Consider the following 12,729-nt stretch of genomic DNA (forward strand, 5'->3'; position numbering starts at 1 on the left):
AGGATTGCAGTAAGCAGAAGGATAGGTAAAAGGAAGTTCTCCATATGGCTTAGTATATGATCTATAGGAGGAAAAGGACAAGAACTCTGAGAAATCATGACAGCAGAGAATATGAGTAATAATGGAAAAGTTGTTTAACTTCTGGCTTTTCATCAGCACACCACAGACTTTTTTGTTTTCCAGTTTTTATAGAAATCAACAGCCTGAGAATTATTGATGAGTGTCATTTTACAATGGAGTTATTCACTTATTCCCATAATTGAGGAAGTGAAGTATTTTGTTTTAATGCACACATTAATTCCACAAATGTTTATGGAGCACGCTATCCTTACCCACTTTGAAATTAAGTTCCAGGAACGTAAGCAAGAGAGTTTGTCTGTCGGTCTTGGAGCATTCAGGCGGCTGGAACAAAATATCATAGACTATGTAGCTGATAGACAACAGAAATTTATTTTTCACAGTTCTGGAAGCTAGAAGTCTGAGATCAGGCTGGTGCGAGCCCTTTTTTGGGTTGCAGACTGTCAAATTCTTGTTGTATTCTCCAGTGACAGAATAGGAAGAAGCATGAGAGGTCTCTGGAGCCCTTTACCCAGGCACTAATCCCATTCAGGAGGGCTCCACCCTCATGACCTAATCACCTCCCAAAGGCCCCACCCTAATACCATCGCCTTGGGCAGTAGGTTTTCAGTGTAGGAATTTGGAGGGCACACAGACATTCAGATGTTTATTGGATAGACACCCCTCTCTGATGTTTATTGGATAGACACATAGTCTACAGCTTTTATCCAATAGTATTTATAATAATAAAAAATGCAAATAATTATTTTACTATAGTGATTATAAAAGTACATTCTTCTTATGACTGGTGAGAGAGAGTTGTCCAGTATAGATAGGCATCTAAATAAATAATTACAAGGCAATGCTAAGAAACCAAAGAAGAAACATATCAAGGTTTGGGTCTGGAGCGAGGAGGGAATGTTAGTAAAGACTTCACACAGGAGATGATATGAATTGAATCTTGCAGAATAAGTTTCCCTAGGTTGACTCATGATGGCAAAACTTACCTACTAGAAGGAAGCCTGAAGATATGTTAGTTCATATTGCACTTAAGGAACAACCAATAGTCCGGTATAGATAGAGAGCATGTTGTTTGTGAGCAAGCAGTAGAAATGAGGGTGGATATGGCACAGGGCCTGGCACACAGTGGGTGCCACCTAAACATTTGTTGATTGAATGGCAGATAAAGAGGCAGAGATCAGATTGTGGAGACTTCGTATTGCATGAAAAAGAGTTTGGTTGGCCAGTGGGCACCACTGGAAGAAATAAAGCAAAGGAATGTCATGATCCAATTTAAATATTATGAAGATCACTATGGCAGCACTTGCCTGAAATAAATACTCTGCTCTTCAAAAAATCACTTAAGAAATATTGAGGATCTAGCCTAATGTAGTGACAGCGAGTTTGGAAGGGACCCATGTGGTGACTAAGTGATGGTCATGAAGGAAGGCAGAATCTAGGTTGACTCTCAGACGGCACTTCAAATGTTCAGGAGGATAACTGGAACTGATAACCAAAACCAGATTACAGGAAGTAGAACAGGTTTTAAAGAAAAGGTAACTTCGTTTTAGAAATTCTGAGTTTGGGAATGTTTTGAGATATCCATGTTGAGAGGTCTAATGGGCACTTAGAAATCCAATGCCAAGGATCGTAAGAGTGGCCCAAACTGAGATACAGATCTGGGAATAACTGTTAGACAGTGAGATTAAATGTAGTCAAGCAAAGAAATTGTGTCAAGTAGCATAAAAATAGGGCTGAGGACAGAACCCAGAGGACCAACAAATTTATGAGAAGGTTGTAGTAAGTAGCACAGTCAAGAAGGAGATTGATAAGAGTATTCTGGAAGGCAAGAACTATGTAACACATGAGAAGTGTCAGGAAGAAGAGTGACATTGACAGTTTTAAAGGGAGTGAGGCATGAAGTAATACAAAAAGTAAATTTGGCTTTCAGTGATTTGACAACTAGGAAGTTATCGATGACTATAGAAAAAGCTCTTTTAGTAGAATGGCAGTGTCAGAGTCCAAATTGCAATAGGTTGGCAAGGACAGAAAGTGATGAAATGGAGCCGGAGTTATACTTAACTGGGAACCAAGGAGCAAAAAGAATAAATAATTGCAAGGCACAGAAAATCCAAGAAGGTTTGGCTTTGTGTTTGTTTATTCATATTTAAGATCGGTGGAATATGAATATATTTATCTGATCACACTCAGTTAACTTCACAGGCTGCCTCTAGCTATTGAGTGTATAAATCACACATAAAGCAGGAACGTCACAAATCCTGAAGGAGATTTAGATCTCTCTATCTCCAGTTGGAACAGCCTCCCACAGGTATAAAAAAATCACCTGTGTAATTTACCTTCTCAGCCCAGTGAAAAGTCACCTCCTTGGTGATGCTTTATGACACCATCAATGTACTTCCAAAGGAAGTACACATGATGTACCTTTGTCACCTAGAAATTCCAGGGATGGTTTTGTCAGGTAGTGTGAAGCCTCCCCGGGAATTTAAATGGATATAGCTAGAACCATTTGCATGACTCACATCACAGAGTATATTCTTGTTAATAATCTGCTAGTCAGTGTGTCCTTTTCCCCATGCTGCTAGTTGGGGATAGGCTCATGACCTTTGTGCTTTCTTGTTAATCTTAAAATTTGAAGTTTCACTGCTTCCTCAATGAAAATGCTAAACAAAACAGCTTTAAAAAAAATTTCCCCCTAACCTTCCACACAAAAAACATGCTCATATAGAACATTAATTCACATCTACCATTATAAGACAGAGATGGTTGAGACATTCTATTTCCAATGCCACAAATTGGGAAGGATACGTTTATTATAATCACTTACTAATTCTTCGCGAGACCAGACTTACAGCAGAAAACTATTCATTTTCCACAGGAATCTCTAAGCATGTGTATCTATCATCTACATGCTTTAACTCTCTTACATATTATATTGCTAAATAGACATAGCTCTTTACATAAAGGAAATCATTTCCTTGGGCAGGATGCATAAGATGTTCAGTTTTCTCCTTCTCTATTTTTTTTTCCTGATCTTCCTCCAAATTTGCATTTTCTCAGCAGAAATTACTCCTGCTAGTGTGATGACAGAAATTTAGGTCAGAAAGCTAGTAAGCAGCAGGTTTCTCCTCAGTAACTCATTTTTCAGCCAGTGTGCAGTATTATGTAATAGATACAGAGTGGCTCTGGAATCCAATAGCCCTGAACAAATCCTGGCTCCATCATTTACTAGCTATGTGACATTCAGCGAGTCACTTAACCTTTCTGTGCTTCAGTCTCCTCCTTGGTAAAATAGTGGTGACCACCTCATAAAATGCTGTGAGTTTTAAATGAAAGAAATGCAGATAAACCACTTGTACCCATGCCTGACATACATTAAGTACATCTTCGCTATTATCACTTTTTAGAGCTCAAAAAAGATACTCTATTTTATTCATTTTTAGAATTTACTAATATTTTGAATTACTAGAAAATGAGGACATATGGTCATTGTGATTAAATAAAGAGGAAGAGGACTGGTATTTGGGAATGAGCAAAGGTTTTAAGGCTGAATAAATCTGGATATGGACTTCTATTCCAATACTTGGGGTTGTGTAATTCACCTTGAGCTAATCACTTAATCTCTCTGAGCCCCAGTTTCCTCATGTATAAGATAGTTACCTTATATATTTATTATGAAAATAAGAGAATATATGTCAAGGACTTAGTATGTAATAGGTCCTTAATAAATGGAAAGATGTTAGGGCTTTTGCCTTTTCGTTTCTTGCTATACTTCTTAAGTGAATTCTTACCACAACACAAAGCTGTATGTACAAAAAAGAAGGAAGGAAGGAAGGAAGGAAAAAAGGAAGAAAGAGGAGAAACCAGAGTAGCCATAAAACAAAACTTACTGCTTCTTTTATCATGTCCCTAAGTTGCTGGGAAAAAAGAAATCCTGAGAATTTTAAGAAAAGAATGTTTGTTTTTTATTACTGTATAAAACAAAGTCTTGGAAGTTTGGTTCTTATTTGTAGCACACAGAGATGTTGAGTTGCAACATCTTTAGTAGGTTTTCTGCTGGATTTAGAGAGAAACTTTAGATAATGTATTTATCAATCTAAAACAGTAAGTGTAAAACCACAGATACATAAGATGTATTCCCAGATGTCAATATTGTTATTTAAAAAAAAAAATAAACTATTAGTGGGGCGCCTGGGTGGCTCAGTCGTTAAGCGTCTGCCTTCGGCTCAGGTCATGATCCCAGGGTCCTGGGATGGAGCCCCGCACCGGGCTCCCTGCTCCGCGGGAAGCCTGCTTCTCCCTCTCCCACTCCCCCTGCTTGTGTTCCCTCTCTCGCTGTGTCTCTCTCTGTCAAATAAATAAATAAAATCTTTTAAAAATAAATAAATAAACTATTAGTGCCTTTGAAAGGCTATTTTCTTAATTTTGACAGAATAGAATCCAAACATCTCAGGCAAATAAGCATCAAAGAACTCCACAGGGGGGAAAACAAAAAAGAACTCCACAGAAAAAGAGTCAGTATTCTCCATTCATAATCAATTTTCAAGCTTTGTTATTAAAACACTAAAATATCTTCAAAGTCATTATTACCACTGTATGGGTTAGAGTTTGGTATTGCTGCAAGCAACAGAAAACCCAGCTAACAGTGGTTAAACATGCATTTGTCTCACATTAAAAAAAATCATAAAGAAGGTGCTGCCGGTATTGGGTCAGTGGTTCAATGATTTCATCCCCATTGTCTCTGAACCTTTCAGGCTTTCCCTCATGATTACTATCTAATAGTCAAAAGATGACTCTTAGATCAACAGATAGCATGTCCAAGTTCATGGTAGAAAAAAAGGAATGATTGGCAATTCCAGCTGTCTTTCTCTTTCATCAACAACAAAAATCTTCCTAGAGACTCCAAAGACTTCTTAAACAGTGGGAGAGGTATTTAATTTTCCAGTCCCTAAAATGGAAATGACAAGAGAAAATAGGGGTATGAATGTCTGTTGAGTTAGCAAACAATGTTTCACACCATTGAGAAACTGCTTATTCCAAAGTCTACAAATTTAGCTGAATAGACCTGTTACCTACATTAATTTTCCTGCCCTTAGAAGATGCCATTTTCTAATTTTGCTTTCTATGTATTTGAATATTAATATTAGTTCACTCAACATTTTTTCCTACAGCAAATATATGAATTCCCTTAATACTAGATTTGATATCAGGTGTTGAATAGTTTGGTTTGTTGTTGTCTTATTGTTTCTAAGGGCTAAAAATTTTCTCTTCGTTAGCAGTCGTTTATTGCTTGGAATGTGATGGTTTTGCATTGCTGAATCCATACATAAATTATTTTACAGATAGGGAGGTAAAATATTTGTTTTTATTGTTCAATTCTTAACCTAATGTTTTTTTTTAATTTATTATTTTTTTTATTCTTATGTTAATCCCCATACATTACATCATTAGTTTTAGATGAAGTGTTCCATGATTCATTGTTTGTGCATAACACCCAGTGCTCCATGCAGAATGTGCCCTCCTCAATACCCACCACCAGGCTAACCCATCCTCCCACCCCCCTCCCCTCCAGAACCCTGTTTGTTTTTCAGAGTCCATCGTCTTTCATGCTTAACCTAATGTTTTTGAAATAATTCCCCAAGTATTCTGGAGTCTCACATAATTTCAACATGCAAGACTAATTTTTCTTTCCCTTTTATGAAACCATTAGACCATTAAAACTATTTAGTGATATTCATCCCATCTGGGAACATTGGAGTGACATTTGCTTTGGCTTTTCCCACCTTTTTTCCTCATAGGTTGATCATTTTTGCCAAGCTACGACCTGATATTAATATATTTTAGAGGCTTACTTTCTTTCTTTCGAGAGAAGAAGCCAATACAATGGCTACTCTTTTTTGGAAAGAAGGAAGTTTACAGCACATTTTGAGTACATTAGTGTAAAGGCTCAGTGGGCCCACTGGTGGGGCACCAGCTGGTAACAATCTCCACAGTTAGGGTATTGCTGGGTCTTGCCTTTGTGCAGCTGGAACCAGATGAGATGAGAGCAACTATTGTCCTCTTCATAGATACAACCCACTCTTTGCTTGTTAGTGAGAGGTGGGACAAAATTAGAGTCCTTCTTTGTGCCTAAAGCTGCCTTTGGGGCTAGCTATTGAAAGAGTCCAGTCCCTTCCAAGCAGCCATTATGGCCTCCATTTCCAGCCCAGTCATCTGGTCATCATCAGTAGGAACACCACCTCCAGATGCCATGGAGTGCACAGCAGTGACTCCATTGGGACTGCAGGCCCTCAGAGCCCACACAAAATAACTAAACTTTCATTTATTGCAGTGTTTCTTATATCAAAGTGGCTATCTCCAACTTGGTATGTCTATTTGGCGTGGGGGCTAAATATGGAATTTAGGGGAGAAGGGCAGCGTAAGGCAAAGCCTTTTCCTTTGAAGAGTTGTGTATCATGGATTTGATTCTGGAAAACTGTGAGGTACTGATTGTTAAATGCTTGTCAGCCTTTCAGTCTTTGTTTTTCCTTTATATTGCGGATTTTAAAAAAATAACCAAGTGGGGTGATATAAGTTCCTCAAATTCACTGTGAGCCTTTGTTCCTCCAGGCATTTTTGGACAGAAACTGGAAGACACTGTCCGTTATGAGAAGAGATATGGGAACCGTCTGGCTCCAATGCTGGTTGAGCAGTGTGTGGACTTTATCCGACAAAGGGGGCTGAAAGAAGAGGGTCTCTTCCGGCTGCCAGGCCAGGCTAACCTCGTCAAGGAGCTCCAGGATGCCTTTGACTGTGGAGAGAAGCCATCATTTGACAGGTAGATTTCAAGATTTCATTAATCATCCTGCACTGAGAAATCCAAACTGAACAGAAAGAATGCAGTGAGCTGAGACAATAGAACCTTAATTGATGTTATAATGGTTTTAGAATATGAATTATATAGCCACACAAGGGTGGATTATTTTTATTAATTTAGAGAGTCAAAATTTTGACTTTTTGTCCCTCTTGAAACATGATTATTTCTTCTTCTCCTTTGGTCCTAAATTAACACTGTGTTAAACTTTTGCATCAGATATGAGGAATTCTTAATTGCAGGAAACCAACTGAGGGTTGCTGAAGTGGGGGGTGGGGTGGGAGGGATGGGGTGACTGGGTGATAGACACTGGGGAGGGTATGTGCTCTGGTAAGCGCTGTGACTTGTGCAAGACTGTTGAATCTCAGATCTGTACCTCTGAAACAAATAATGCAATATATGTTAAGAGAAAAAAAAAAGAAGAAGAAGAAGGTAGCAGGAGGGGAAGAATGAAGCGGGGGAAATCGGAGGGGTAGACGAACCATGAGAGACGATGGACTCTGAAAAACAAACTGAGGGTTCTAGAGGGGAGGGGGGTGGGAGGATGGGTTAGCCTGGTGATGGGTATTGAGGAGGGCACATTCTGCATGGAGCACTGGGTGTTATGCACAAACAATGAATCATGGAACACTACATCAAAAACTAATGATGTAATGTATGGGGATTAACATAAGAATAAAAGAAAAAAAAACTTTTGCATCAGAAAAGTGAACGTTTAAAATAGGAGTCCTCTCCTGTTCAGTGTTTTTTTTTAATTCTTTCAGCTAAGAGATATTAAAAGTATTAATAAGCAGAGATTGGGATATAGGCAATGTAATTAAAATAACTTTTTAATAATAATAATAAAAGCATTATATTTTTCAATATATAGCTTCACCTTAATCTAGAGTAGATTTATAAGGGAACAAGAAGTATAGAATGATGAAATTCAGGGACTAATGCAAGTTCCAGGAAAGAGCATATAAAGCATCCATAATTCCACTAATTAAGAGTTAAATACGGGGCGCCTGGGTGGCTCAGTTGGTTAAGCGACTGCCTTCGGCTCAGGTCATGATCCTGGAGTCCCGGGATCGAGTCCCGCATCGGGCTCCCTGCTCAGCAGGGAGTCTGCTTCTCCCTCTGACCTTCCTCCTTCTCATGCTCTCTGTCTCTCATTCTCTCTCTCTCAAATAAATAAATAAAATCTTTAAAAAAAAAAAAAGAGTTAAATACGGCAATATTTTGTAAACTACCTTCTTCTCTTCACTTTTTTAATTAGTAGAAAATAATATTTTTTATCCCAATATTATCAATTTAGCATAGTATAGCAGATATTTTTCATATTAATATTTGAAATATCCCCAATATTACAATATATTTTAACTGAATACTTGATGGCTGGCAACCTCCGTAAGCATAATTTTCATATCTACTATTTCAGTCTACAAGTATATTGTTCGTAACCATTTCAACAATTGGGACATGCTGTCATCACTTTTATCACCACTATAAATGATGTTGTAGAGGATATCCATTTACATAAATATTTTCTATTTTTGGATTATCTCCTCAGGAGAAAGTCTCAGTATTGGACGTTGTGGATAATAATAGTCTTATTCTTAAAAACTGAAAATTGCATACTAAGTATTATTTCTCTTTGAAAGCATAGAATTAGCACATGGATAGACACAGATCTACAGAACAGATAGACAAGAAGACACTTGAATACATGCTATAAGACAAAGGATGCATCTTTGGGAATATGGACTTTTGCTAATAATCCAAGAAATGCACATTAAATCATTTAATGAATGCCCTTCCTCTAGTCACATTAACAAAATCTTGAACAATGGTAATACTCAGTGCTGGCAAGGTAGGCACCCTGATGGTAAGAGTGCAAATTATTATAGTCTTTCTAAAGAAATTTGGTAATATATTTCAAGACTGTTTTAGCAGGAAATTCTTGTCCTAGAAAAAAATCAGATATGTGGAAAAAAAACTTAAGTGCAAAGTGGCTTATTACAGTTTTTGTAATAGTAAAAAATGAACACCAATCTATTATCTCCAGCAATAGAGTGTGGTTAATTAAATAATAGTGCATTAATATAATAAAATATTATGCAATTATTAAAATTTTGGAAAAATGCTAAAGCTATCCAATAATAAGTGGAAATAACAAATGGAAAAATAAGACAGGATAAATTAATTGATTAAAATCCTACCTGTTTACAGAAAATATTACAGACAGTTTATAGACATTCATAATTTATCTCTGAAAGATAAAAATTAAATGTGGAGACAAAGAAATGAATTCAAAACCAGAGTTGGAGAACAAATTTCAAAAACACAGATATCCTTTTGGCAGGGGAGCCCCATGTCTTATTTTATACTTTAAAAAAGAAAACCTAAACAGTACTTGCAAATTCAGGCCTATTCACAAGACATACACAATAGTTTATCTAGAAGAAATGTAATTTTTTTATTTTTTTAATTCTTTCAATTTCCAAAATTGAAAGAAATTTGTCCAGTGGGATCCTTATAATAAAATATCATATAATGGGATAAATAAAATCTTCTACAATGAACTTCATGTGACATTGATAAGTTTCAGTGGCTTTTTCTTATATCATATATGGCCTACTATATATGCAGATGACATTATAGAAAAGTATATTTATTAAAAATTATTTTTCTATAGGCATTTACGATTTGGTTCTTATAACAAGATTCTCGTTAATATGGAAGAATGGAGGGATATTTATAAGTTTTAAGATCCTACAAGAAAAGATATGCCTTGTAAGCGGTTATCTCCAAATCATGTTCTTAATACGGAGCTGATAATGAAATAGTGTGCAATCTTTATATAAAATATGATCTCACTTATAAAAGAAATTATTTTTTGTGTGAAATACATAAATGCATAAACAGACTGAAGAAAATGTAACAAAAGATAAACATTGGTTTTGTGGGATAGTGAGTGATGTTTTCCTTCTTTCTTTTAATATTGTGATTCCAATAAGCATCCATTGCTTTTATAATCAGAAATTTCGTCTGAAAGATCTTTTAATTACCTGGTGATTTCATGCTACATAAAAATCTCCTTTCTTTTAATTTCGAAAGAGTGTTTACAGAAGCTACCTGTCAACTAGAAAACCTATAGAAAAGAGTTGGGGAGAGTATTTGAATGTTAGCACAATATGGTAACGCCACTAGCATCCCGCGAGGAAAAGGAGAGTGTTCTTCATTTGCTCGGTCACTCAGTGTTTTAGGTCTGTAACAAACCACGCCAGAACTTTGTGACTTCAGTAATAACAACCGGTTATTGCTCATGGTTCTGCCCTTTGGGCAGGAGCTGGCCAGGAGGTGCTCCTTTCTCCTGCACATGATGTTGATTCACGAGATCAGTTAGGTCTGAAGGATCCAGGATGGTTTTACTCAGATGTCCAGCACCTTGTCCGAGATGGCTAACGTGGCTGGAAGCTGCTTGGGCCTTTCTTTCTCTCTCTCCCCTCCTTCCCTACCCTTCCTCCCTCATGCCCTCCCCCACAACCTGTCACCCCTCCTCTCCCCACCTCCTCCTTCCCTCCCTCCATCTCTCTCTCTCTGTCTCTCCCTCTATAAATCTCACATCTAATAGAGCTGCTCGGCATATGGCCTTTATCTCTAGCAGATTAGTGACATGATACCTCACGGTTCCAAGAAAATGAAAAGGGCAGTTTGCAAGCCTCACAAGGGCTGGGTCCGGAGGACAATGTGATTTCTGGTGCAGTCTGTTGGTCAAAGCAAGTCACAAGACAGGCCCGCCTACACTTGAAGAGAAGGGAAATAAACGGCGCCACTTGATGGAAAGAGGGGCAAGCACTTGAAGAGAAGGAAGATTTGTGGGACGCTATTTTTAGAGAAAATCACCACAGCTTTAAAGTCTTGAAATCAAGCGGAGTAAATCCCCTTTGTTCTTTCTCAAGATTGTTTTGCCTATTCTAGGTCATTTACATCCCCATAAAAAAAAAAAAAGGGAAGAAATTTAGCACATGCTTGTCAATTTGTACAAAAAAAGTCTGTGAGGATTTTGATTGAAATTTCATTGACTCCAGAAATCAACTGGGAGAAAATTGATATCTTAGAAATATTAAAGCTTCTTTTTTTTAAATTTTACTTATTTTTAATAGAAATATGAAAGCTTCTAATCCATGAACATGGCCCATCTCTCCATTTCATTAGAACTTTTTGCATTTCAGCAACATTCTGTATTTTTCAATGTTCAGATCTTGCTCCATTTTGTTAAATTTATCCTTAAGTATTTACTATTTATAGATGCTCCTGTAAATAGTATTGTTTTTAATATTTAATTTTCTAATTGCTCACTGCTGGATTATCCAAATACAATTGATTTATAGAGAGAGAGAGACCTTTGGTCCTATGGACTTGGCAAGTTCATTTATTAGTGCTAGTGGGACTTTGTAGATGTCTTAGGATTTTCTACGTATATAATCTTGTTGACTGTACATAGCGAGAGTTTTATTTCTTCCTTTTCAATATGTAGGCCTTGTATTTCTTTTTCTTGCCTGTTTGTACTTGCTAAGAACTTGTCTACCATAGTCGTGAGTGAACATACTTCTCTTGTATGTAGAGGGAGGTTCTCAGTCTTTCACTGCCACGTGTGATGATAGCTATAGGTTTTCCGTAGATGACCTTTATGGGGTTAAAAAATGTCCTTTTATTTCTAGTTTGCCGACATTCTTAATAATGAATGGGAATTAAATTTTATAAAATCCATTTCTTTCTGCATTTATTGCAGGAATTATCTGATTCTTCCCTTTTGTCATGTTAATGTCCTGAATTACATTAATCTATTTTCAAATATTAAACCAAATTTATGTTGCTAGGATAAGCCACATTTGCTTGTGATGCATTACTCTTTTTATATATTGCTGTATCTGACTTGCAAATAATTTGTTAAGGACTTTGGGACCTATATTCATCAAGGGTATTGACCTGTAGATTTCTTAATAGTATCTTCAACTAGTTTTGTTATCAGAGAAATTCTGGCCCCCCTATTAGCTGGCAAGTGTCCCCTCTACCTCTATTTTCTCAAAGAGTAGGTGTATTTTGTATTATTTCCTCTATGAATCTTTGGTAAAATTTACCAGTGATGTCATCTAGTCCTGAAGTTATCTTCATGGGGAAGTTTTTAGAGATGGCTTTTCTAATTCTTCTTGTGTCAGTTTTGGTAATTTGTCTCTTTCATGACATTTTCCCATTCCATATAACTTTTCAAATTTCTTATCACGAAGTTGTTTATAATATTCCTTTTCTGTATTGTCTGTAGACTTTTTAGTGAAGTCCTCTACTTCTGATATTAGTGATTTGTTACATCATTTTTTCTTAATCAGTCTATTTATGTATTATCAATTTCATTAAGCCTTAAAAAGAACCAGTTTTTAAGAGAGAACCATTGATTGTCTCTCTTTTAAAAATGTTTCTCTTATACTCTGTTGACCCTGATGGTGGTTCTTTCCCTGGTAGTTGTTCTGTGTTTAGAGTGTTACCCTCTGCTGGCCCATGTTGGTATTTACATGAAGACTCAAGAAGCCGTATATGTATATGTAGATTTCAAGAAGTCCTGTTGTGCAAAGCTCCCTACTGTTAGTAGTCTGCATCACAAATGCCAACTGATTCAACCTCTCCAAACTGTAATCTCTGTCTCCTTGGCTCAGTGAGACTGCTGTTCTCTCTTTAGGGTTCCCATCCTTGTCCCAGGCTCTGGTATATGACAATGCACAAGGCTGGAGTAATCATAAGATTTACCTTATTTGATTCCA

At 36.9% G+C, this 12,729-nt stretch overlaps 1 protein-coding gene across 5 annotated transcripts in view; it reads left to right on the plus strand.

Annotated features, from left to right (window-relative positions):
• The window catches only part of ARHGAP24 (Rho GTPase activating protein 24), a 511,960-nt gene that overhangs the window by 448,144 nt on the left and 51,087 nt on the right, over window positions 1–12,729 (plus strand). For all 5 annotated transcript variants that reach the window (XM_045880833.3, XM_045880832.3, XM_064584736.1 and 2 more), the window contains one exon: window positions 6,685–6,892. In XM_045880833.3, coding sequence (XP_045736789.1) covers window positions 6,685–6,892 — 208 coding nt within the window. The remainder of the gene's footprint in view (window positions 1–6,684; window positions 6,893–12,729) is intronic.

This window comes from Mirounga angustirostris, unplaced genomic scaffold (assembly GCF_029215605.1).
Source record: "Mirounga angustirostris isolate CCGP_5_RB_7025 unplaced genomic scaffold, mMirAng1.0.hap1 SCAF_2, whole genome shotgun sequence".
Lineage (NCBI taxonomy): Eukaryota > Metazoa > Chordata > Mammalia > Carnivora > Phocidae > Mirounga > Mirounga angustirostris.